This window comes from Capricornis sumatraensis, chromosome 3 (assembly GCF_032405125.1).
Source record: "Capricornis sumatraensis isolate serow.1 chromosome 3, serow.2, whole genome shotgun sequence".
In the NCBI taxonomy this organism is placed as follows: Eukaryota; Metazoa; Chordata; class Mammalia; order Artiodactyla; family Bovidae; genus Capricornis; species Capricornis sumatraensis.
Window position 1 is genome coordinate 19,280,922 of NC_091071.1, and position 26,843 is coordinate 19,307,764.

The 26,843-nt window shown below is 47.0% G+C and overlaps 1 protein-coding gene across 2 annotated transcripts; it reads right to left on the bottom strand.

Moving 5' to 3' along the window:
- Positions 1-9,883: 9,883 nt before the first annotated feature.
- AQP8 (aquaporin 8) lies at positions 9,884-20,009 on the bottom strand. 2 transcript variants are annotated; one of them, XM_068968368.1, is made up of 6 exons: positions 19,925-20,009; positions 19,527-19,780; positions 16,515-16,641; positions 14,388-14,602; positions 12,044-12,178; positions 9,884-10,837 (listed from the first exon to the last, which is right to left on the bottom strand). In XM_068968368.1, exons 1-6 carry the CDS (start codon positions 19,934-19,936, stop codon positions 10,789-10,791), a joined length of 792 nt encoding a protein of 263 aa, XP_068824469.1. In that variant the 5' UTR covers positions 19,937-20,009; the 3' UTR covers positions 9,884-10,788. The 2 variants fall into 2 exon arrangements, with proteins under 2 accessions (XP_068824469.1, XP_068824470.1); XM_068968369.1 differs by lacking the exon at positions 12,044-12,178.
- Positions 20,010-26,843: the final 6,834 nt, after the last annotated feature.

Sequence of the window (26,843 nt, forward strand, 5' to 3'; positions counted from 1 at the left end):
TACCCACCATCTTAGACCAAGGCTGTTGGTATTTTATCTTTTATCAGGTTGAACATGAAAGTCAAAAGTGAAGTCACACACTGATTACTATGTCTCATATCACATAACATTGCCTTCATGACAATCCGTAGAAGTTTTTTTTCCTAAGTTTCAGTAGCAGGGAAAGCTCTGATCCTAAAGCAAAAAAAAGTTACCTTACAAACACTGTGACTTTTTTTTTTTAGCAACTTACTACTATTCTTTCTTTGTTCTGGCTGCTGGAACAAAGAAACTTACAAAAACAGAACTTGTAAGTCACCTCAGCCAACCACTTAAACCTGTATTTACTTAATCCTGTCTTATATCTTTAAAAATTACCCCATATCCTATTTTTTTAAAGTGTACATAAGTAGTCATTTTATTCTCTGACTTCTTAACCAAGACCCTTTGGAGCCTGGCTGTATCCCTGCGTGCGCTTACTGTGTTACTCCCACAAATACCCTAATTCTTACTGGCATTTTTATTATACATACAACCTACTTTATTCATCTGGAAGGAAACTTTTTTTTTTTTAAGAGGAAAACTTCACAGTATGCTTAAAACAGCTCAGGGCAGCCTGCCACATAGAATGAGCCTTAGACCAGAAGCTGTAGACAGGTTTCATTCTTGTCGCTACCACTTTCTGAGTGTTGTTGGACAAACCAGTCTCTCCTGGGCCTGAGTTCCTTATCTGAAGAGAAGTTGAGCATGATTGCCAAGACCACTCCAGCTCCAAGGTCCTGTGAGGCTGTGGGGCATCGGAAGAGAGAAGTTATAAGACCAGGCCGCCACCCTGGCTCAGGGCTGCAGGCAGCATTCAGGCCATACTGAATCCATCCCATGAGTCCATCCCATCCTTCAGCAAGAGGTTGCTGCGAGCAGTCCAGGAGCATGCTCAGTGAGGAGAAGGACAAATCACTCATGTTCAACAGCAGGCGATAGACAGTGGCAGGTAGCTGCAGTGAAGAAAGCCGATTTGGGGACCTCTGGTGCCCCATGACAGATGAACCTCAACTCTGAGGGAGCCGGGGACACCCCAAATGCAATGCTAAGCCCTTACCTCTGAATGCATTCCTAATATAAATGTATGTCCACTCATTGTTTTGTGTGAATGTTCACTTAGATGTCTTCTTGAAAACTTGTATGTGAAATAAATGTTTAAATAAATGACTCCCATTGGTTTTTGCCATAATTTGAAGGCTGTCTCTATTAAGGAAAAAGAGAATTTATTCAAAGGTAATAAAAGCTGATTCTCAGCTAAAGAGAATCTCAGTCTCTTTTCCGGTCCACTGTTCTGCCCCACAGCTAGCAGGGGTCTCGTGTGAGCCCACAGCTATTCCCCTGCAGCAGTCCTCTGACAGCTGTCACTGCCATTGTCCTAGAAGACGCTTGGCTCTAATTCCAGAGTAGATTAGCTTTGGAGGCACACACTGGCTATATGCTCGGTGGGGCACTCACAGCCTCCCCTGGTGGAACCAGTCAATGTGATTTCCCCAGACCCACTGCTGCTTTTGGGTCACTATTTGACTTAAAGAGTTCCAATAGCTTCCACTTAGCCCTCCCCATAGCAGCTCCAACTCCATAGGTCACTGAGTCAATGTAGAGATTTTGCCACTTGTTGAGAATGTTTTTCCAACTATATTCTTAGAAACTGAGAGAAGAACCGCAGGATGAATTTCAAGCCAGCTCACCTAAATATGAGGTGGATTCCAGACAGAGTCTCTCCCACCTAGACATTATAAGCAGCCGACTGCAATAGCACCCACCCAAGGTTCTCAAGAGAGATAACTGCTCAGGGTCAGTACCTGAGAGTCCCTGTACATTTTCTATACTTTCCTTGAGCAACTGGCCATGACCTTTTTGGAGGAAACAAAGATAAAGTCTCAGAATATTCATCTTTGAGTTCTTCCACAAGATTATCTGATCTTCCATTTCTCTATGGAGATTTAGGTCTGTGAACTGACTCAGAGTTAGGTAGCTGAGAGATATTAAGTCTCAGGCATCAGGAGGTGGGGGTGTGGGAGGCATTCTCTGATGGTCCAGTGGTTAAGAATCCGCCTTGCAATGCAGGGGACACTAGATCGATCTTTGGGAAGATCCCACGTGCCATGCGACAGCTAAGCCCACACACCCTAGAGCCTGTGCTCCACAACAACAGAAGTCACTACAGTGAGAACCTGTGTACTGCAGCTACAGAGAGTGGCCTCCACTCACCACGGCTGGAGAAAGCCCATGTGCAGCAACAAAGACCAACTGCAGCCAAAAAACTTCTTTTTAATCTCTAAGGGGAAAAAAGATCTATTGTAAGGCTACACATTTTCAATTCCTACAAACCAGTTAAGACATTTAGATTTCAAAGAAAGAAGAATGAATCCTTTGTGTTTCAAACACCAAAAGGAACACAGCTAATCACAACCTCCAAACTCCATGATGGGTGCAGGGATTTGGAGGGAAAGCAGTGGTTTGGGGCCCAAGACTGGCAAACTGCCTACCCTGCTCTGAGGTGGTAGATGTGTGGCAGTGTGGGAATAGAGGGGATGGGGAGGCTTGGAAGGCCAGCCTTAAGAGTTGGTTGGATACATGGCATGGAGCCATGGAACACGCAGGTGTGCTTGGAACCCCTCTTGCTAGAAATCACCCCAGCTGAGACAAGTGTGACTCAGCCACAGAATGTGCCATCTCTGGGGACCACTGCTGACAGCCCCAGGTGGTAGACAGACGAATGGCAGCCGCAGGGGCCACACTGTAGAGAGTTAGGACCTGAAGATCAGGGAGCGAGGAAAGGATAAAGCAGATGTGGTCTATTAATACAATGGAATATTAGCTAATGCCATTTGTGGCAACCTAGAGATTATCATATGAAGTAAGCCAAAATCAAACGTGGTATAACTTATATGTGGAATCTAAAAAAATGATACAAATGAATTTATTTCCAAAACAAACTCACAAACACAGAAAACAGGATTACCAAAAGGAAAGGGTGTAAGGAGGGGGTAAGTTAGGAGTTTGGGACTAACAGATATACACTGCTAAATGGAAAATAGATAACAACAGCCTAATGTATAGCACAAGAAACTATATTCAATATCTTTTAATAACCTAAAATGGAAAAGATTCTGAAAAAGAATATCTGAAATCACTTTGTTGTATGCTTGAAACTAACACAACATTGTACCTCAACTATAATAAAAAAAAATTTTTAATTTTAAAAATAAAAAGTTAGGACATGAAAGTAGAAGATTGGCATACTTCCCTTTTGGATTGTTTAAACTCAGAGTTCTTGGACAGTCTTCTGAGGGTAAGATGCAAGAACGTAATACTAGGCCCCTCAACAACATAGCATGTGAGGTCTCAGGCCAATCCTGGCAGAAGGAAAAGAATCAGTACTTGCACTCCAAGGGTCTAGAGCAGTACATGCTTCCCGCAGTAGAAAGAAACACTAGAGAGTATGTCCAAAATCCTGGATTCTAATTGAGTTCTGCACTTAGATCACTGTGTGATTATAGTCAAATTATTTAGTTAGCCTCGATGGATTTAGAGGTTGGACAACATGAGTGGTCCCCAACATTTTCCCATCAAGAGGTCCAAAGATCCTTATGTGAGGGTAACTGAGAAAATACATATGTGCAAAGCCCATTCAGAATCTCCTTGTCAGAGATCCACCCCCTTGCCATGATTCTGATATCTGCAAGTTTCAAAACCTTTGATTAGATGACCATAAATATAAAAACCACCACACTGTCCACTTCCAAGCTTTGAGACAGTGTACTAATGCTTTATGAACATTTTATTTATTCTCAAAAGCATGCTGAAGGAGATTTTCCATTGTACAGGGAAGCAAATTGAGCCTGAGAGAAATTAAATGCCTTCTTCAAACATATACAGCAGACAAGCAGTTCTCAGACAAGTTCTGATATTTAAACCTGGATCTTTCTTAAAATCCAAACTCGTAGCAACTGCGTTTTACTACTGTCATAGAATTTCAAGCTCCAGCATCCTCAGATTCTGTGACCTCATTGTTCCTGAGAAGACGAGAGGTGGGGTAGAGGTAAACAGGTAATCTGTTTCAATTTTGGATTTGGCTCAGAAAAACATCTACTTCTGCTTCATTGACTACACTAAAGTCTTTGTGTGGATCACAGCAAACTGGAAAATTCTTAAAAATATAGAAATACCAGACCACCTTACCTATCTCCTAAGATACATGTATGCAGGTCAAGAAGCAACAGTTAGAACCAGACATGGAACAATGGACTGGCTTAAAATTGGGAAAGGAGTATGTCAAGGCTGTACATTGTCACCCTGTTTATTTAACTTCAGTACAGAGTACCTCATGCAAAATGCTGGGCTGGATGAATCACAGGCTGGAATCAAGATTGTTGGGAAAAATATCAACAACCTCAGATATGCAAATGATGCACTCTAAAGGCAGAAACCTCCATCCATAGTTCATCAGGCACTCTATCAGATCTAGTCCCTTAAATCTATTTCTCACTTCCACTGTATAATCATAAGGAATTTGATTTAGGTCATACCTGAATGGTCTATTGGTTTTCCCTACTTTCTTCAATTGAAGTCTGAATTTGTCAACAAGGAGTTCACGATCTGAGCCACAGTCAGCTCCCAGTCTTGTTTTTGCTGCCTGCATAGAGCTTCTCCATCTTTGGATGCAAAGAATATAATCAATCTGATTTCGCTGTTGACCACCTGGTAATGTCTCTGTGTAGAGTCTTCTCTTGTGTTGTTGGAAGAGGGTGTTTGCTATGACCAGTGCATTCTCTTGGCAAAATTCTATTAGCCTTTGCCCTGCTTCATTCCATACGCCAAAGCCAAATTTGCCTGTTACTCCAGGTGTTTCTTGACTTCCTACTTTTGCATTCCAGTCACCCATAATGAAAAGGACATCTTTTTTGGGTGTTAGTTCTAAATGGTCTTGTAAGTCTTCATAGAACTAAAAAGCCTCTTGATGAAAGTAAAAGAGGAGAGTGAAAAAATTGGCTTAAAGCTCAACATTCAGAAAACTAAGCTCATGGCATCTGGTCCCATCACTTCATGGGAAATAGATGGGGAAACAGTGGAAACAGTGTCACATTTTATTTTGGGGGCTCCAAAGTCACTGCAGATGGTGATTGCAGCCATGAAATCAAAAGATGCTTATTCCTTGGAAGGAAAGTTATGACCAACCTAGACAGCATACTCAAAAGCAGAGACATTACTTTTCCAACAAAGGTCCATCTAGTCAAGGCTATGGTTTTTCCAGTGGCCATGTATGGATGTGAGAGTTGGATTGTGAAGAAAGCTGAGGACCAAAGAATTGATGCTTTTGAACTGTGGTATTGGAGAAGACTCTTGAGAATTCCTTGGACTGCAAGGGGATCCAACCAGTCCATTCTAAAGGAGATCAGTCCTGGGTGTTCTTTGGAAGAACTGATGCTAAAGCTGAAACTCCAATACTTTGGCCACCTCATGTGAAGAGTTGACTCATTGGAAAAGACTCTAATGCTGGGAGGGATTGGGGGCAGGAGGAGAAGGGGAGGACAGAGGATGAGATGGCTGGATGGCATCACCGACCCAATGGACATGAGTTTGAGTGAACTCCAGGAGTTGGTGACAGACAGGGAGGCCTGGCGTGCTGCAATTCATGGGGTCTCAAAGAGTCGGACATGACTGAGCGACTGAACTGAAAGGCAGAAAGTGAAAAGGAGCTAAACATCCTCTTGATGAGGGTGAAAGAGGAGAGTGAAAAAGCTGGCTTAAAACTCAACATTCAGAAAACTAAACTCATAACATCCACTCCCATCACTTCATGGCAAATCGACGGGGGAAAGTGGAAACAGTGGCAGGTTTTATTTTCTTTGCCTCCAACATCACTGCAGACAGTGACTGTAGCCACTAAATGAAAAGACGCTTGCTCCTTGGAAGAAAAGCTATGACAAATCTAGACAGCATATTAAAAAGCAGAGACACCACTTTACCCACAAAGGTTCGTGTGGTCAAAGTTATGGTTTTTCCAGTAGTCTTGTACAGATGTGAGAGCTGGACCATAAAGAAGGCTGAGTGGCAAAGAATTGATGGTTTTGAACAGTGGTGCTGGATAAGACTCTTGAGAGTCCCATAGACGCCAAGGAGATCAAACCAGTCAATCTAAAGGAAATCAATCCTGAATATTCATTGGGAGGACTGATGCTGAAGTTGAAGCTCCAGTACTTTGGCCACCTGATGGGAAAAGCCAACTCATTGGAAAAGACCCTGATGCTGGGAAAGATTAAGGGCAGGAGGAGAAGGGGGCAACAGAGGATGAGATGGTTGGATGGCATCACCAACTCAATGGACATAAATTTGAGCAAACACTGGGAGACAGTGAAGAACCGAAGTGCTGCAGTTCATGGGGTTGCAAAGAGTCAGACAGAATTTAGCAACTGAAGAAGAACTGCAGCAGAATGAATTTGAAAGTCATGAGGATCAGCTTATGCCATTCTTTCAATGAGTACTCAGTCCCTTCTATACAGCAAACACTAAACCAGATAACATGGAGTCACAAAGAGGAATTAGCATCGCTCTTCCTCTTGAGAGCTTATGGTCTAGAAATTGACATGGAGACCCGGACTTGCAATCCAATTACAAGTTAGGAGTGAGAAGAGTTGTAATACACATCCTCTGTCCCTCTCCTCGTGGGGGGAAGAGGCACGTAGGTGACAAGGCAGGAGACATACTGTCCCTTATTCAGCAACAGTAACATGACAAAGATCACGTGAACCCTGTGTTTCTCAGGTCTACTACAGCCTTTTACTTTTCTGTATATTCATTCTCTAATTTTTGAGAGTTTGATATTGAAATTACAACTAAAAATCTTAATTTACCTACTTAAAATATAATTGTAATATATATAGTGAAACTATATGTAACTTTGTTCTGTATTTTCCAAGTCTCTTGTAAATGTGTTTTCATACTTTCATCATTTAAAAAAAAATAAGAAAGAGGAAAAAAAGAGAGAGAGATCATGAACTCTGCAGTCAAATGTACCTGATCTTAAATTTTGGCTCCACTTATGTACTATGTGACTTTGAGTAACATCTCTTGAAATCTGTTCCTCTGGAAAACAGGAAAGAGTAAGAGTTCCCTGGTGGCTCAGATGGTAAAGAATCCACCTGCAATGCAAGAGATCTCCCCCTGGGTCAGGAAGATCCCTTGGAGAAGGGAAGGGTTACCCATCCCAGTATTCTTGCCTGGGAAATCCCATGGACGGGAGCCTGGCGGGCTACATTCCATGGGGTCACAGAGTCAGACACAACTCCTACCTGTATTCATTTCCTGAGGCTGCCATGAAAAATGACCACAATCTTGGTGACATAAAAAAGAGCAGAAAGGCCTCCTCACCATTCTGGAGACCAGAAGTCTGAAATCAGGGCATCATCCATCCACACTCCCTCCAAAGGCTGCTGGGAAAAACCCTTCCTCACTTCTCGTAGCCCTTTTTGGTGACCCTGCTACTATCTGTGCCCCACAAGTCTGCCTCTATCCTTCTTCCATATACGCCTTCCCTGTGTCTCTGCGTCCTTTTCTGTCTCCTATTAAGTCACTCTCCTGGGAGTTAGGGCCCATTCGGATCCAGTATGCTACCTTTCTTTGCGTCTGCAAAGCCCTTATTTTCAAATAAGGTCACTTTTTTTTTTTAAATCTTGTGGCTGCACCACATGGCATGTGGGATCTTATTCCTCCCCCAGGGATCAAACCTGTGCCCACTGCAGTGGAAGCGCAGTCTTAACCACTGGACCACCAGGAAAGTCCCAAGTAAGGTCACATTGTGAGTTCCAAGTGAACATGAACTTTGCGGGAACACTCTTCAACCCACATACCTCACAGAATTATTGTTGTGAGGAGTAAATGAAATAATACATGGAATGCATTCTGCACAGTGCCGAGCACACAGTAAACACTCAATAGATGTTAGCCGTACACATGTATGTGTGTGTGAGTCTGTGGATATTTATACATGTCTATACAACTATTTTGTTGCTTTTTAGTATGTATATATTTTTGGCTGCACTGGGTCTTTGCTGCTGTGCACAGGCTTTCTCTAGTTGTGGAGAATGGGCTTCTTGTTACTTCTGATTTTATCAAACTATTTCCTCCCATCTCCCCTTTTTTAATGGTGATTATAGCAAGCTTTTCCTGAACATTTACTGTATGAAAGATGCCATGGTAAGCCCTTCTCATGCGTTAACTAATTTGACCCTCACAGAATGCCTGTTGCTAAAGAAACTGAGGCTCAGAGAGTTTAAATAAATTACCCAGGCAAAGTCACATGGCTAAGAAGTGTGGGGAAACTGGGATTCGAACCCAGGTTCAGCCGACTCCGAGGTCCTAGTTCTTAAGTGAAGTAGGTCCATCAAGCGTCATGCTGGGTCTTGAATTTGCCTTCATCAAGTTCTTTGCCTTCCCTCTCTTCCCTTGGATGTGTTGAGCACATCTTTCGCCATCCCTTCCTATCTCACCCTCCTCCTTTGAACTGCTAGATACATTACAAGCTCTTACTGGACGTTCTTCCAGCAAAGACTCCTCCTTTCCTGACTAACCCTAATGGCTCTTCCTCATCATTTGAAGTTTCTGTTCTATTACTGCACAATTCCCCTACTCAGTGGTAAAGAATATGCCTGCCAGTGCAGGAGACGTGGCTTCAATCGCTGGGTCGGGGAGATAGCCCGCAGAAGGAAATGGCAAAGCACTCCACTATTCTTGCCTGGGAAATCTCATGGACAGAGGAGCCTGGCGGGCTACAGTCCCAGATGTGACTTAGTGACTAAACAACAATAAACAGTCCTTTGTTCTTAACCCCAAGAGTTAATGTTTAAGTGTAACTGTATGTCTTTAGATCACACAGTGTAAGAGCCCAGCCTCTGGAGCCAGACCACTGGGGTTTGAACCTCAGCTCTGCCACTTCCTGAGTGACCCTGAGTAAGTCATTTGACTTCTCTGGGCCTCACTTTCCTCCTATGCAACATGAAAAATAATAAAATAATAACAACAATAGTATGTACCTGTACAGTTGTTGTGAAAATGCAATACATTACCACATGTTTAGAACACAAAGCAGATCCTGGCATGCAGGAAGTGCTTGATAAGTGTTAGCAGCTTTTTTTTTTAATGTGAATGATTTTTCAAGTCTTTATTGAATTTGTTACAGTATTTCTTCTGTTCTGTGTTTTGGTTTTTTGGCCAGGAGACCTGTGGGATCTTGGTTCCTTCCCCAGCCAGGGGTCGAACCCACACCCTCCTGCATTGGAAAGTGAAGTCCTAACTAGTGGATCGCCAGGGAAGTCCCACTAGCTATTTTTATAATCACTTTCACATGTTTTTTCTTTTTAATTTTTTGGCTGCGCTTGGCCTTTGTTGCTGTGTGCAACCTTTCTCTAGTTGCGGTGAGCGGGGACTTCTCACTGGGGTCGTGTCTCTTGTTGTGGAGAACAGGCTCTATGCGAGCAGGCTCTGTAGTTGTGCACAGGCTTAGTTGCTCTGCAGCATGTGGGATCTTCCTAGACCAGAGATCGAACCCCTGTTCCATGCTTTGGCACGCAGATTCTTTTTTTTTTTTTTTTTAATCTTTTGTTCTCTTTCTTTTAAAAAAAATATTTATTTTTAATCAAAGGATAATAATTGCTTTATAATATTGTGTTGGTCTCTGCCATACATCAACATGAATCCGCCATAAGTATACATATGTCCCCTCCCTCTTGAAACTCCTTCTCACCTCTCTTCTCATCCCACCCCTTTAGGTTGTTACAGAGCCCTCCCGCCGCCAGGTTTTTACAGACCCAGCCGTGGTTTGAGTTCCCTGAGTCACACAGCAAGTTCCCATTAGCTCTCTATTTTGTATAGATCCTCATAGAGAAGACACACACTCTACTTGTAAGGTATGAAGTTTGGAATGTGTCGTTTTATTCTTTTTTATCTTTAGTTATTCTTTATACTCTTATCTTTCATCAAATACCTCTGTCTCCCTAGACTTGTGCTATGACACACTACATATTTCCTTGGGAAATCCTTGCAGCTCTGGGCCACCCCCATATCCACCCTCATCCTCAGCTAAAGTGCCATGAGTGGGTAGATTCATGTCCTGGACACCCCTGGGAACTAAACCAGACCCTCGAGTCTGCAACAGGCTTTTCCGCAGGGTCTTGAGGTCTGTGATCTGGAACAAATTTTGAGTCCAAACAGGACTCTAGAATGGACTTAGCTCCAGACTGAGTTCCCGTGGGTCTGGCCCAGCCTGGACTTTTGCTTCCTCCCTAGCAGTGTCCATTTCTGAAAGGAAAGGCCAGCCAGTGGGCACACAGAAGGAAATATTGGACTATTTATTGAAAAGCTGGACTGACAGCTCAGGCAGCAGGGAAACAGACCACAGAAGGCCCTTTTGTAACAGAGAAATCGGGGAACAAGAGAAGGAGAAAGGGGATGAGGGGAATGACCTGAGGCACACTGAGTCACCTCTTCTACTCCTGGGACCTTCCCTGCCAGAAGCTCTTCTGTTGTGCTGTTTCTACCTCCCTCTAGGTGGCGCTGGCGACACATTCCCTAGGCTGAAGTGTCTGATGAGCACAAAGGAATGCGAAGGACCTAGCACCTCTGAGAAGCCAGGCCCAAGTCAGGGGAAGCATGTCAGCCACTTATTGGAGGCTCTGCCCCGGCAGGGAATTCAGAGCTGTCTGGTCTGTGGTCCAGGATGGGTCCACCGAGGGTCCCTAGGGCAGCAGGAATTCCACCATCTCAGTCTCACCGTCCCTTTAGGATTAGACGAATTTTCGCATCTCCAATGAAGAACCTACAAAAAAAGGTGGCTCAGTGAGGTCTCCAAGTCTCTGGAAGAGACTTAGTCCTTCATCACATGTCTCCAGGTCTAGAAGAGATGCCTTCCTGGGCCTTTCCAGCCTTAATACCCAGATCTCCTGGGGTAGAGGGAGAAATTCTCTCCTGTTGGGTTTCCAACCCCTTTTCCTGAAGATCCTCATCTGTACCATTTTGAAAACATCAGAGAATGATTCCTGATGCTTTTCACTAAGCCATAGGCCAAGCCAGGACTGCAGATGGGCAGCAATGCAAGCAGTCTAGATCAGCCCAGCCCAGGGCCTGTCCCTGCCCGGACAGCGGGCTCTGTACCAACTCGCATCCCTACACAACTTGAAACAGAAAGGACAGGACCCTACGGATCCTTGAGGCTCACAGATGACAGCTGGAGGAGAAGCAGTCAAGCAGATATTATCCTCCTGATAATAGCATCAACCTTATCCATTGCACACAGTCAGGGAGCACCGCTTACAATGTGTCTTATATGAATGGCATCTCCTGACATGCATGCTCTTGGGGGCACCATTGACATGATTTTCTATGTGGATAGGGTTCCCTGAGTTGTATGATACCCCTGTGGGGAGCTATTCCTCCCCTACTCTCAGTCAATACAGTTGTTCAGGAGGGGCTGACCTCACCCTAACTCCAGGATTAGGCTCATGCTCAGACATAGTCAATAAGAGAGCTGGCCCCAGGGCTACAGAGACCAATTCAGAGGGAGACATGGCTCACACCGGGCCAGTCCAACCCAGAGAACAGCAGTTCCAGGACTTTTGTAAGAGCTGTTGTTCCTCCGGTCTTAGTTATGGAGCTGCTAGGATGGAAGCCTGGAATGCCTGGTGGGCATCTTTGCCTCTGTTGGAGAGGCTTTGCCTAAGCACAAAGCCTACCCAGAGGACAGTAGAGCCTGTGAGAAAGGCCCAGCCCTACAGACATTGTGTGAGCTCTCACCAAAATCAGGGCTAGCTGTAAACTTTTCAGTTATGCCAGCCAATGAGCTTCTTTTTATGACAAAAGCTATGTTCCAATGGATTTCTGTCACTTGCAGCCAAAGGTCCCAGAGTCACAAACTTTGCCTCTTCTCTGCTCTCAACCCAAGCGAGACCCTAGCTTCCTACCCCTTGATGCCCTGGGAACTATCCCCATGCCCTAGATGGGCCATGACCCCGTGTCACATTCCTACCTGATGAGCACTCCTACAAGCAGGCTGGCCAGGAGGGGCCCCAGCCAGTAGATCCAGTGATAGTCCCAGTGGTTGGCCACCATGGCAGGGCCAAAGGCCCGGGCAGGATTCATGCACGCTCCAGACACAGCACCCCTGCCAACGCCCAGCACACTCGTCAGCAGAATGCCAGCCAGGGAGCCTCGACCCACCCTGGTTCATTTCCCCTGTGTGGGCCTATATCACACACTACCCGGAAACCCTCTCTACCCTATGATAGCATGGGCGTCCGGAAGTTTCCCAAGAAGACACAGGTGAAGAGACTTCTAACACGAGGAAGTGAAAGGCTTGACTCCTCCCTGGGGTCCTCCCTAAGGTCTGCCACTCCCCCGACACCCTTCTGGAAGAATGGCCAGCAAGCAGTGCCAGCTCAGTGTCGGCAGGAAGGAAAATGGACCTACGCCTTCTCCAGAGTTGACAAAGTCAGGCAGCTCTTAACTATATGAACTTCGGGGTCAAGTGGATCTAGATTTAGAACTCTAGAGATTTCTAGGAGTGACATTTGTTTCACCTCTCTGTGTTTCAGTTGAGGTGAACGTGCATACCTCATAGGTTGTTATCAGGGATGAATGAGACAACACATACAGAGCCTGTGTTTCTCATATAATTCATTGCAAGTGTTAACTCTAACCCAGCTGACCTGGTTGAGGTCTTCGTTGTGCTGCAAGCTTGGGGCCCAGCATCTCCCACAGGGCGGGTGTTCCCCAGGAGCACCTCTCTAGTCCTGGTGTCTGTACCCTCGCCCCACTGACTCAAGCTGGGGTCCTCACTCAGGCCTCACCCCACAAGGACGCCGCCTGTGGCCAGTGGTCAAAGCCTGATGAATGAGTCAAGAAGTTTGTAAGTGAACCAAGAGCCACTAGGGGGCAGCAAAGCCCTGCTACCGCTCTACACACCTATTTTCCTCAGGCGCCACCTCCCAGAAGATGACAGGATCAGAGGGCAGAGCTAGGAAAGGCTACACCTGGTTAGGAGCTGGCCTTCAGGAAGGAGTTCCCTCATCCCCCATTTAGCAGGGGCTCTTGTCCCAGATCTTTCACTTAATTTGCCACTGCCCAGTGACCTTTGATGTTTCCTGGTGGCTCAGATGGTAAAGAATCTGCCTGCAATGCAGGAGACCTGGGTTCCATCCCTGGGTTGGGAAGATCCCCTGGAAAAAGGAATGGCAACCCACTCCAGTATTCTGGCCTAGAGAATTCCATGGACAGAGGAGCCTGGCGGGCGACAGTCCATAGGATCGCAAAGAGTCAGACACAACTTCGTGGCTAACACACACAATGACTTTAATGAGGGGCTTCCCTGGTGGTTCAGTGGTAAAGAATCCACCTGCCCACACAGGAAACGCTGGTTGGATCCCTGGGTTGGGAAGATCCCCTGGAGAAGGAAATGGCAACCCACTCCAGTATTCTTGCCTGGAGAATTCCATGGACAGAGGAGCCTGACAGGCTATAGTCCCTGAGGTGGCAAAGAGTCCAACATTACTGAGCAACTAAACAACAATGACTTTAAATAAGTCACCTGTGTCCTCTTTGAGCCTGTTTCCTCAGGTGTGCTGCTGCTGCTAAGTCGCTTCAGTCGTGTCCAACTCTGTGCGACCCCAGAGACGACAGCCCACCAGGCTCCCCCGTCCCTGGGATTCTCCAGGCAAGAACACTGGAGTGGGTTGCCATTTCCTTCTCCAGTGCATGAAAGTGAAGTCGCTCAGTCATGTCCAACTCTTCGAGACCCCATGGACTGCAGCCTACCATGCTCCTCCACCTGGGGGATTTCCCAGGCAAGAGTATTGGAGTGGGGTGCCATTGCCTTCTCCAGACCTCATGTATAAATGGGGAGAAATAACCCTTTGTCTCCTTAATGCCTTCCCAAGCCTACTGAAAGGCTCTTGATAAACAAGACAATGGGTGTAAAAGCTCTTTGTAAGTCTGAAGCTAAAATCTGGCTACCTGCTGGCCAGATAAACGCAGTCTACAGAAATGATTTCTTGATACTATAAAATTAGGAAATGCACATAAAAATCCAGTCTTCTGACTTCTCTGGAATGAAATTTAAAAGGTCACCCCAAGCCCATATTCCCACACATTGATAACTTATCAGAGGTGCATGGTGGGGGCCTCCTAAGACTCCATAGTCCCCACCACTCCCTGTCTGCCTCCTATGGCCCACTTCCCGGGTTAAACTGTCTGCATGGCTTCTATTCGCTACCGAGCCTGTGACCCTCAGGGAGGCTCTGCAGGCCTGCGCTCCTCCAGGACCAAGCCTTGGCCCAGGGCTGAGCACTGCAGTCCCACTGCCAAGCAGCACTCACCCTGCCAGGATGTCCACGGTGACAGAGAAGCCGATGCAGAATGGGGCCAGAGGACCTAGCGTCTTCTGGTTGATGGCGCCCATGCACACAGTCAGCGCCAGCAGTGTCGTCAGGATGATCTCCGCTACCACTGCCCCGGCCACCTGCTCCGACTCCTGGACTGTCACAAAGGCCGCCCCGGTCGCATTCCAGAACCTCTCCTCGGGACTCACCACCTGTGGAGAGCAGTGGTCAGCCCCACAGTGGGGGTGGAGGGACAGCTGGGAACTGGGTTGGTCCAGGGTTAGAGAGTTCACACGCTTTAAAGCCAGGGAAGGGTCCTGTTCAATGTGCAGCCAGACATATCTGGAACCACATCCCAGCTCCACCAGTTCCTACCGTGTGGCTTCACCTGAGCTACTGGACTTCCCTGAGCCTCATTTTGCTCATCTGTAAAAGGGGGATAACCTAGTGGTGGCCCCAGGTGTTGTGAACCAGAAGCATATGAAACTTAGATGACCTTTTTTTGAAAAGAATATGGAAATACCTAATTTTTACAAATTTTGCAAACACATACATACACTCAGGTGAACACATTGCCAGCCCCCTAAAAGACCTCTTTGAAGGGATGAGAAGGGCCATGGAACTTAAGCTCATTGGCTTCCCAGGAAGTCGGCCTCTGGGTCCTCACGACCCCTGGGAGGGCAAACAAGCTTCTGGACCCAGAACTCAAATCTGGGCCCTGCTGCACCTCAGCTCATCTGAACTTGGGCAAGTCACTGCCTTCTCTGCCCCTCGGTGTCCCCCTCTGCAAAGTGGGGGTGCTGATCATAACAGTTCCTGGCCCAGGTGGTGGGTGCTCTCTAAGGACGGCTGCTGGCTTCTGGTCAAGTTGGAGATTAAATGAGAGGATTCTGTCAAGTGCTGGGCAGGGGTGGGGGGGTGGTGGGGGAGCTGGGGCAGAGAGGAACACTCAATGAGCTCACTGCTGCCCTGCACTTGTCTCCATCATGTCGGATGAGTCTGCAAGTGGCTCAGCCTGAGGGAGAGTCCAGGCATTGCTTTCCATGGGGAATCGGAGCAGTCCCCACTCTAAACAGGCAGGGCAGCAGGGTCTCAAATGGGGCGTGAGGTTACCAGGGCAGGGAAGATAGCAAAATGAGGATCAAGACCAAAGTCTGCAGTGGGCAGCGCTTAGAGCCACAGTCCAAACCCTAGCCAGGCTAACAGGCACCCCCTTCACTCCTACCCACCCCAAATTCCCCCCCCCCCACCACAACCCAAACAAAGCCTTCATGTTGAAGGACTCCTGGTTAAAACATAAGAAGAGCAGGAAAGAGAAGAAGGAAAAAAGAAAGTCAGGTGGGCAAAGAGAGACAAAGAAGTCCATGCGTGGAGTTCAGTGTATAACCATAGAAATTTTGTGGCTGAGAGGAAGAGCTAGCCTTTCTCTTGGAATGGGAGATTTCCAGTAAATTAAGTGTTAATTCCCATCAAAGGTAGAGTAACTCAGTTTAAAGGCAGGCAAACTAGAGAACACACAGAGAAGTTAGTTCAGGAGTTTCTCAAGGAGAAGAACCATATGCATCCCAAATCCTCAGCTGGTGCTTAGTGAGATGTTTGTAGAAGAAATGAACAAGTGTGTGAATGGATGAATTTTAAAAATCAGCATTATCTAAAGCCACAAATGGACTCAGGAAGAGAAACTTCCAGTTCTGAATTCTGATTCCTGGTCTGTCCAGGGAGGGCTGTATCCAGACATGGACAGAACAGGGTGGGTTTAGAAAGAGTGTTCCCTTCCGGGTAGAAATTTGGTGGGCTTCCCTGGTGGCTCAGATGGTAAAGAATCTGCCTGCCAATGCAGGAGACCCAGGTTTGATCCCTGGGTCGGGAAGATCCCCTGGAGAAGGAAATGGCAACCCACTCCAGTATTCTTGCCTGGAAAATTCCATGGACAGAAGAGCCTGGTGGGCTACAGTCCATGGGGTCATGAGAGTCAGACACAACTAAGCAACTAACAAGTTTACTTTCAGTCCCATTGGAGGCAACAGGAAAATAATCAGACAGTCCTCACTCCCCACCCCTACACACCCCAGCAGCCCTGGCAGAGCCAAAGCCCCCAGCCCAGCATCCTGGGGGATCACCAACCTTAGCCAAAGTGGCCCCGATCAGCCCCCCACACAGCTGGGAGATCCAGTAGGGAAACAGCATCGTCAGCTTGAGGCCTCCGACCAGCATGGCTGCCAGGGACACCGCAGGGTTGAAGTGTCCACCGCTGTTGCCCAAAAAAAGCAGAAGGAGTCATGAGGCCAAGGCTTAGAGTCTGGGTCCCCACAGCACCCTGGGTGGCCCTGCAGGGCCAACATCAGTCAAGGGCAGCCCAAACAGAAAACAGGCGCCAGATCATCCCCACTTTCCCTGAGGTGCAGGGTGGTGGAGGGAAGGTAATGAGGGGGGAGGGTAGAAAGGGAGGGCAGCCCCATTCCTGTCCTACCCCCAGACCCAGGATGGCCCAGAGGAAGAGCGTGATGGAAAAGCATCTCTCAACTCCTTCTCAACCCCCGCAGAGCTGTGTCCAGCCCTTCAGAGCTGTGGCCACAGAGCACAGCGAGACCCCAGGCTTCTAATGCATAGGCCAGGAGAGGTATCCCGGCCTCCCCATAAAAGTAACCAGGCCCTGAACAATAGCCCCTGACTGGTTGAACTGCTCAACCAATAAAAATCCTAGTTTGGGTCTGAAAGTGTGACTAGCGTTGTGTGTAAAACTTGAGGTTAAAGTTTCCTGGAAATGGCACTGGTAATCGGGAGTGAGGTTAGAGGTTCATGATTATATTGGGGGTTGGGATCTGGGGTTTGGAATGTGCAGGGAGGTTAAACAAAATCGAACCTAGGTCAAATGGCTGATTCAAGTTGGCTCCGTGGGGCAGTTCCGTTGGTCCTGGGTAAAGAGCCTTTCTCTTGAGCAAGCTGCTCAACCCATCTGAGTCCCAGGGCTGGGAGGCCCCTGAATACCCTGCTACACCCACTGGCATCCTGTCCAGCCCCACACAGATAGAAGAGCTGTCCTGAAAGGCTGACTCAACAAGCCCTCAGGAGCATGGGATGGACACTCCCAATAAGAGGGACAGTGACCCCAAGACCCCCCATGTCTCCCCAGCTGTTCAGAGCCCACTAATGGGTCTGCCCACTCAGCGGGCACAGGGCAATGAGCTGAGACTGGACAGAGGACCCTGGCTCTGGACACAAGACTTGGCCCAACATGCCGACATTTCAGGACCAGCTGCCCCAACTTGTTTGGCCAAGTTCTGCACACAAGCCCTCGGGGAGCTTCCTGCAGGGTCAGGAAGCACTAGCTGATCTCAGACTCAGTCGATGGAGAGGGGCCTCAATTCGGGTCTATGACCAAGCTTAGCCTGGGCTCTGCCAAAGCAGAGAGGTGGGGGGTAGGGGCAGCCTCCCTCCAGAGACTGCAGAGTTAGAAGCCTGTCTGCCATCAGCCCCTCCACCAAATCACCCAGTCCAAAAGGCGTGAAAAACTCATTCAGAGCATGGCTCAACCAGGAGAGGGCTGGAACACCACACATGTTCAAGAAACTCACTTCCCACTCATTAACAATAAAACGATCATCCATTGTTTACTCACTAAAGGCTTATTGAACACCTACTCAGCACTAAGTGCTGTGCTGGGTGCTCCAACAACCTCAAAGTCGGTGCCTGGTTCGTGGCAGGTACCCAGTAAATATTTGTTGACAAAAAACAGATGGTTGGATGAAAGGATGGCATTTCAGACAGGCAGTCTCCTGCAGCACAAAGCAATGTCCTCCCTGGTCAGCTGGCGTGGGTTCAAACCCCAGCTTAGCCACGGAAGAGCTGTGTGACCATGGGCAAGTGATAAAACCTCTCTGTGCCTTAGTGATCCCTATCTCATAAACTCTGTTGCAAAAATAATTAATACATGTTCCTATAGAGTAGTGGCAGATAGTTGGTATTCAACAAATATCAGCTATTTTTATCATCTCCCTTTTATTCCACCTAACATAGGCTCAGTTACTTGCCCTGGTCACCCAGCTAAGCAATGAAGAGAAATGTAACAGTTCTCTTTCCATTCTGTTTTTCTGAGAAACAGTATTTTAATTTCCTTACTCAGATCATTTTTCTGTGAGAGATTAAATACAAATGAACCAAATTCTAGATCTCCCTGCCAGACACCCCATCCATTGGGCTGTTTCTCCTGGGAGTCCACGACCTCCCAGTGGAGCCTCCATTCAGGGAAGGGCTATGCAAGGGGAGCCCCTTGGCCCTCCCTACCCCCCTGGTGGGTTCTTCTGTGAAGCATTGCCTTCCCCTAGGTTGGAGCAAAACCCTGTCCTAATGGTAACAGTGGGCTTTCCAGGTAGCTCAGTGGTAGATAATCCACCTGCCAATGCAGGAGGCATGGGTTTGATCCCTGGATTAGGAAGATCCTCTGGAGAAGGAAATGGAAACCCATTCCAGTATTCTTGCCTGGGAAATCCTGGGGACAGAGGAACCTGGCAGGCAACAGTCCATGGGGTTGCAAAGAGTTGGACACAACTTAGCCACTAAACAACAATAACAAAGGTAACAGTAACACAGCAAGCAACAGTGATTGGGCGCTTTCTATGGCCTAAGCACTTCACAATATTTCATTCTCGCACCTCCACCAGGAGGTGCTGAGTTTAGGCAACAGACAGCTTGGGTTTGCCTCCTGGCTCTGCCCGGGGTCCTTGGACGAGTTATCTGACCTATCCCCTTCACAGTGAAAAAATGGGATTAATAATAGTACCAGCTGCACAGGGGTGTAAGGATTACATGAATTGCTATACCCAAAGTGCTTGGAATAGTTCATGGTAAGCATGAGCACTATACCTGCACTGGCTTGAGAAATAAGATTTAGAAAATACTGTTCCCATTTCATAGGTGGGCAGTTGGGTTTGGAGAGTGACTTAACCAAAGCCGCAGAGCTCATGGACTGAAGAGCCAGGATTCTAACCCAGGCAGTCTGACCCTCCAGCCCACATTCTTATCCATACTGTTCTCGGGATCCTGGGTGTGTGCCGCAGGGTGCTTGCCCACCACGCCACTCCCCGCCCCTGGCTCCCCCCAGCCGGCTCCAGGCTGAGTGCCCAGAGCTGTTCCCACCTGATATTCCCCAGCGTGGCAATGATCAGCCCCAGGGCCAGCCCGTGGGCCAGCGCTGGCTGCAGCCGCCCGGTGTCCGGCCCGTTCTCAATGACCGACAGGCAGCCGATGAAGATGAACAGAGCAGAGCCCAGCAGTTCCACCAGGCAGGGCTGCACCAACCGCTCGTACCAGCACCCATGCCACCGGCCCCTGTTGCTGGGCTCCTTCACCTTGACGCTGCCCGACTCCAGGTCACACATGGGTGCAGCTGCCTGCGGAGGTGGGCAAGAGAGAGAGAGGGAGCCAGATGAGAGAAGAGCCCAGAAGGAAGCCCCCAGCACCTCCACCTTTAGTGAATCCTCAGCCACCCGCCTGGAGAGCCAGGCTGCAGAGGAAGAGGCCAGGAGTGGACGCACCTCTGTAAACATTGGGGCGGAGGTAACTCTCGGCGGGATTCTGTCCTGCCCTGGCTGGGAAACCCACACCTGCTGTCCCGGACAGGACACTCTTATCTCCAGGACCCGGGCTGCCAGCCCACAAACAGGCTCTGCCCCTTTTAAAGGGCTCCAGACGCTCCCGAGGGTGCCGAGAAAGCAATAAAGACCAGTGGGAGGTGGCCCTGATGTCATGGAGAGGAAGCCTTTTTTAAAAAAATCTCAGCTGGGCAGGGCAGGGGGGTGGTCAAGGATTGCTGAGCTTTCTACCAACAAAGGGAAAAGGCGTTGTCTTCACTGCTTCACCTGGAGAGGACTCTAGGTCTTCCCCAGCAGGAGATCAGAGGTCCAGAGGGGACCCGCATGCGTGAGTGAACACGAGAGGCTCCCACCAAATCGGGACCACACATGGGAAGTAAGGCTAAACTCAACCTCAGGGATATTTCCCACCAATTTCCAAGGACATCTCGTATCTGAGGCCCCGACACCTTCACACACTCACACTGACAGGCTGATGCAAGGCTGAGGGTGTAGATGGGTGACCGTCCTGGGAGGTTGCAGAGGCAATGGTAAAACCCACAGACTTTGGAAACAGGCTGCCTGGAGTTCAACCCCAGCTCCTCCATGAACTACTGAGTAACCCTGGGCATTTGCTCACCCTCTGTGTGCCTTAGCTTTCCTCCCCTGTGTAGTGGGATGATAGTGGTGGGGCCAATGAGACAGAGTTGTGTGGTTTAAATAAGTGAAGTAAATGACCACCCTGGTGGTCCAGTGGTTGAGTCCACCTTCCATCGCAGCAGAAGTGGATTCAATTCCTGGTCGAGGAACTAAGATCTTGCATGCCGCAGGGCAACTAAGCCTGCGGGCCACTCCTACTGAGCTTACGCACCGCTATGAAGACCCAGCATAGCCAAAAAAAATTTTTAATTAAAAAAAAAAATGAGTTAAGATCATAAAGTGTTTAGACACAGATGTTTATGATAGACACAGGATAAGTGCAATACCAGTGCCAGCTGCTTTAGAATATGTATTTATGGGAATTGATATTTACTGAGAACTTTCTACATGCCAGGCACTTGGTTAAATACCTTATACATATTATCTCATTTAAACCTCACAATAACCCTATGAGGTAGGTACTATTATTACAGCCACTTGAACAGATGAGGAAGTGGAGATTCAGGAAGGTTAAGTTCCCCAGGATCACAGAGCTTTTGCGACAGCAGAAGGCATGGGCTAAGTCACAAAAGGACAAATACTGTGTGATTTCACTTATATCAGGTACTGGAATAGACAAATTTACGGAGACAGAAAGAAGAGTGGTGGGCCTGGGAGAAGAGGAGAATGGGGAGTTATTTTTTAATGGATACAGAGTTTCAGATGGAGAAGGCAATGGCACCCCACTCCAGCACTCTTGCCTGGAAAATCCTATGGACGGAGGAGCCTGGTAGGCTGCAGTCCATGGGGTCACGAAGAGTCAGACACAACTGAGTGAATTCCCTTTCACTTTTCACTTTCATACAAATGGCAACCCACTCCAGTGTTCTTGCCTGGAGAATCCCAGGGACGGGGGAGCCTGATGGGCTACCGTCTATGGGGTCGCAGAGTTGGACACGACTGAAGCGACTTAGCAGCAGCAGCAGCAGAGTTTCAGATGGGAAAGATGAAAAAGTTTTAGAGATGGATGGTTACACACCAATATGAATGTATTTAATGTCACAACTATATGCTTAAAATGGTAAATTTTGTGTTATACATATTTTATCACAGTTGGAAATAAAAACTTGTATGTTAAGCCACTACACTCACAATTTTTTAAAAAATATTGTGGGTTAAGCCTTTCTAAAGGGATGGCTGGATGGCTGGATGATGGGTGGGTGGACAGATGATGGAAAAGATGCATGGAAGATGGGCAGATAGGTGGATGGACAGATGGAAAGAAGGAAGGAAGGAAAGAAGGAAGGGCAGGGGAGAGAGATGGGTTTCCTTATTCATCCATTCAGTAAATATCTAAATATCTACTGTGAACCAGCCACTGTCCTAACAGCTGGTAGGAAGCGTAGCAGTGAACAAGAGAGGCAAAGATGCTGTTCAGTGTTTATAACTACTATCTGCATGTTGGATATAGTCACAGAGAAGTAATATCTGGGGTAAGAGAATTTTAATGAAAATCTCCACCACTAACTGATAACTCATTATGTATCTAACGCTGTGCTAAGCACTCTGCACGCATTTACAGCTCAATAAGTCCTATGACTTCTTATCCCCATCTTCAGATGATAAAAACGAGATACAAAGATGTTGAAGAACCTGCCCAAGGTTGTGTAGATAAAAAAAAGTATCTACTTCAGGACAAAAGCAGATACATCCAGACAAAGTTTTGACAATTTGCTGAGAACTCGTTTCAGCTCGCTGTCAGGGAACATAGTGCCTCTGTTGAGCATCTGCACGTCTTGGAAGGTTTCAGGGCTGCTCTCTTGCTGGTTATCTTGAGACTTGTTCTCTCCCTGCTTCCCACCCACAGCACATTGTACACATTGTTTCTTACTCCCTACCTGCTCTGTCCCTGAAGCATGGGATAGCGGTGTAACCCTCAACTCCCCATCTCCCTCACTCTTTGCTCACGTCCTGCCAAGCGCTGCTTCCAGAAGATTCCTCTCCTATTTTCACCCAGGCCTTCATCAGTTCTTACTTAGGCTCTTGAAAAGAAAATCAAATGTTTATTATACACCTGCCAACTATAGACCCCTGGACACCTCTTATGCATTCCCTCGATAGTTAATATTCCCAATAATCTACTATTCTCTCACTTTACAAGTGGGAATGCCCAGCGGGTATTACTATAACAACTCCTCATCTGGTCTTCTTGCTTCTTCCAATTTCTTTTTTTGTTTTTTTCAATTTTTCAATTGAAGTGTAATAGATTTACAATGCTGTGTTAATTTCTGCTGCTCAGCAAAATGACCAAGTTTTATATATATATACACACACACACACACACACACACACACAATCTTTTTCATATTCTTCTCCATGATAATTTATCCCAGGATATAGAATATAGCTATACAGTAGGACCTAGTGGTTTATCCATTCAATATATAATAATTTGCATCCACTAACCCCAAATTCCCAGCTCATCCCTTCCCCCCACCCTTGGCAACAAGTCTGTTCTCTATGGCTGATGTCTCAGCCAATTTCAATCCATTCCTCTAAAACTAGCAGCCAGCAGGGCCGAGTTTAGCATTTGGGTCCAGGTTTGGGGATCAGGTTTCTGGACCTATGCACCCAGCTATTCTCTCTCAGTCTCAGTTTCCTCCTCTGTAAAAGTGGGCTAATGGTGGTACCCATCCCCATAGGATTGATGTGTGGATTGAGACAGAGCCTTTAGCACAGTGCCCAGTTCAAAGCAGGAGCCCAGTAACCAGTAGCTCTTATTATGGTTTGCATTAGTCAGAGTAGACTCAACTGTGTAACAAATAACCACCACCACCACCCCCAAAATTTCAATGGCTTAACATAGTGAAAAGTGATTCATTATTCGCAGAATAACAGCAGGCCCTTCATCACATGGTGACTCAGGGAGCCGGGTTAGTTCCAACTTGAAGATCCACCATCTAGGTCCTCAGATTTTCTCCCACCAGGGTCCCCCGTCCCTGGGATTCTCTAGGCAAGAACACTGGAGTGGATTGCCATTTCCTTCTCCAATGCATGAAAGTGAAAAGTGAAAGTGAAGTCGCTCAGCCGTGTCTGACTCTGAGCAACCCCATGGACTGCAGCCCACCAGGCTCCTCCATCCATGGGATTTTCCAGGCAAAAGTACTGGAGTGGGGTGCCATTGCCTTCTCCGCAGATCTTCTCCACCAGCCAGTAAATTCAGGAAGAGAATGTGGAGGATTGTGCAGAGGGTTTTGTGGGGTAGACCTGTGACTCAGTCATGTCCAACCCTGCAACTCCTTTGACCAGGCTCCTCTGTCTATGGAATTCCCCAGACAACAATACTGGAGCACATTGCCATTTCCTTCTCCAGGGAATCTTCCCATCCCAGAGATCAAATCCAGGTCTCCTGCATTGCAAGCAGATTCTTTACTGTCTGAGCCACCAGGGAAGTCCTGCGGTAGACCTAGAAATGGCAAATACCACTTCCATTCCAGCTGATTGAATAGAACTCAATCACACGGCACAGAATAGTCTGGAAAGGACTCCCCCAGTGGTCCGGTGATTAAGACTCCACGCTTACACTACAGGGGCACGTGTTCCGTTCCTTGCTTAGGAACTAAGATCCCACACGCTGCGTGGCATGGCAAAAAAAAAGTCTGGGAAATCCAGTCTGACTGTGTGCCTAGAGGGAAAAAGAGGCATTTTGTGAGCACTCAGATATTTCTACCACGTGGTGGCTATTGTTGTTTCCCAGCCTGTCGATCTAATCCTATCTTTCCCTGACTTCAAACTTTCTAGCACCTTCTGTGGCAGTCAGGGCAAAACCAAACTCCCATACCAGTCATATCTGGACTCAATTCCTGCCACACAAATCATAAAGGATTTGTCAGAAGAGCCGTGCCCCTCATCCCCTCCCTGCCCAGGCCATTCCTTCTGTTGGAGCTCTCTTTTGCTCTCTTGGCCAACTTCTGCTCCTAACTCAAATCTCAGATCAAATATTTGTCCTTTCTCCTGGACCAACTACATGCCAAGTGCCCCTCCCCCGCTAGGGCCAGGCTTGGACTCAGGAGCTACAAAACCAGTGGTCTCCTCAGAGAATCTGAATGTCATTCAAGCAGAACAACGTGCCTCCACAACGTGAGAATTTTTCTGTGCCTGGGGTCTGCATGTGCAATGTGGTGGTCTCCCCAGACCACCAGGATGACTAGTAAGTACACTGGGGAAATGGTACCATCCTAAGAAATGGTTTTACTGGAAAACTCTTCAGCCTTCCAATCCCAGGTCTGGTTGACATGACCAAAGCCTCTAATTTTTATCTCTGCTTGGATGGCAACATTTTAAGACATCTCTGCATCCTTAGGTACCTGTCTGCCATCTACCATCAGGTCTAAACAGAGTATAACAGCAGGTTGCCTTTTCCCTAACAAACCACTTTCTCCTCCTTTCTCATATTGATGGCTGCACTATTGTGGCGAAAATGTAATGCTGGTGCCATGGCAACCACCTTGGGATCATGAGGTGCAACTTGCTAGACGTGTGAATCCTTGATGACATCACCAAGGCACCAGACAGTCCCAAGACCAGCTACTCCAGACTTCTTGTTAAATAAATACACACTTCCCAGAGAACACCCCAAAGAGAGTGAATTCATAAAGGGGCTGTGGGATATTTTAAATTTTCAAGGAAAATAAATTGATGCTCAGTATCTGTCAGACACAATGTGAATTACTAGCTAAGTAGTTCACAATTTTCTATTAGATGGTCCTACATTCCTTTCAATGACATCATATCTTTGCAACCGGGTTTTATGGGGGTTGCTGTAAAAAGAAAAGTACCACGTGAAAACCAGCGTGGGAAGGAAGTGAGCTTGGCAGTGTTCAATCCGATTTCAAGCCCTGAGAAATTGTGCAGCGCTCCAAAGGCATACATATCCCATGGTAAGCAACTGTAGTATTTAAGAATGAAAGTTATTAAAGAGTACAATTGGTTATTTGTGTTATTAAATAACAATTGAGCTATTTAATTATAGTTATTTAAGAATGAAATAAAATATTTTTCCTTTCAGTATATGTGAATTTTCTTTAATGGTGACTAAGTAGTTAGGCCATAAATGTTGTGTTTTTTTGGACCTAACTAATAAATATAACTATTATATATTCTTTCTGGCCAAGGAACGCAGTGAACCAAGAAAGTCTGAGAGCCTCTGAGTAAATAGTACATGTCCTTCTCTTTCAGGCACTGGGGGCTGAATTTTCTATCTTTTGCAGCAGAGAACATTTATTGCTGATAAGCTCCATCCCAGTATACCAAAGATACTGGGCTTTCAGTTTAATAATCTCTTCTTAAAACAAGTCACTGTCAGTAGTAATGCAGATGCTTGCTCATTCAGGCTGATCATGAGATCTGTGCTCTCTGGACAGTCACAGAAGCACACAGCAGAACAGTGACCAGCCCGGTTTTTGGACTCTTTAATCAATGGAAACTGATTAGAGACCAGACAAGAAAATCAGGCAACGCTTTACTGAGAATCCCACTCCAGCAGGAGGGAGTAAAAACAAGTAAAGTGTCCCCTTGCTCATTCCCAGGTGGGGAGCTGGGGGGAGGGTGGTGAGCCAGTTCCTTAAATAAGGTGAAGGTAGGGGTGGATTGGTGCGTCGGGCCAGAAGGGCAGCTTAGGTGGTCTGCCCACCCCCTTAGCGGTGCTGTGTGCAGCTGTAAACACAGTACCCTGTTTTGCTCCCAGCACCTCAGAAGTGGCAGTTAGATTTTGGTCTTTTTATATCTTTTGTGTCCTTAATTCGGCCCAACAGTGCATGCACGGGGTTATTGTTAGTCCCTTATATTTGTTTCTTTGTATTTTATTGCTCCCGGAGACGTTTGTCCAGGAACAAGCACCACAGCAAAGAGTCTCAGGTCCCAGCCTGTCTCAGAACTCCTCAGTGTCTTCTGAAACTGTGCCTTTATTTCTATTTAAATACCTCGGCCAGTTGTTTGCAGCTGATTGCTCACTTGGAGCTCAGGGCAGGTTGGTTGGTAGAAATGAGTCTGGTTTTCACCTTTCTGGCTGCTTGGATCACAGATTTAGTTTGAACCTGAGCATCTTCCTTCCCTGGAGAAGCCACCAGCACCCTATTTTCTCCCCTGCCGTGTCGAGTTCAAATATCAATGTCTTTGGAGTCACTAGTAACCAGAATCAGACATGCGGGCCACGTTGTGTCGACTTAAAAAATGCACAAGGTGA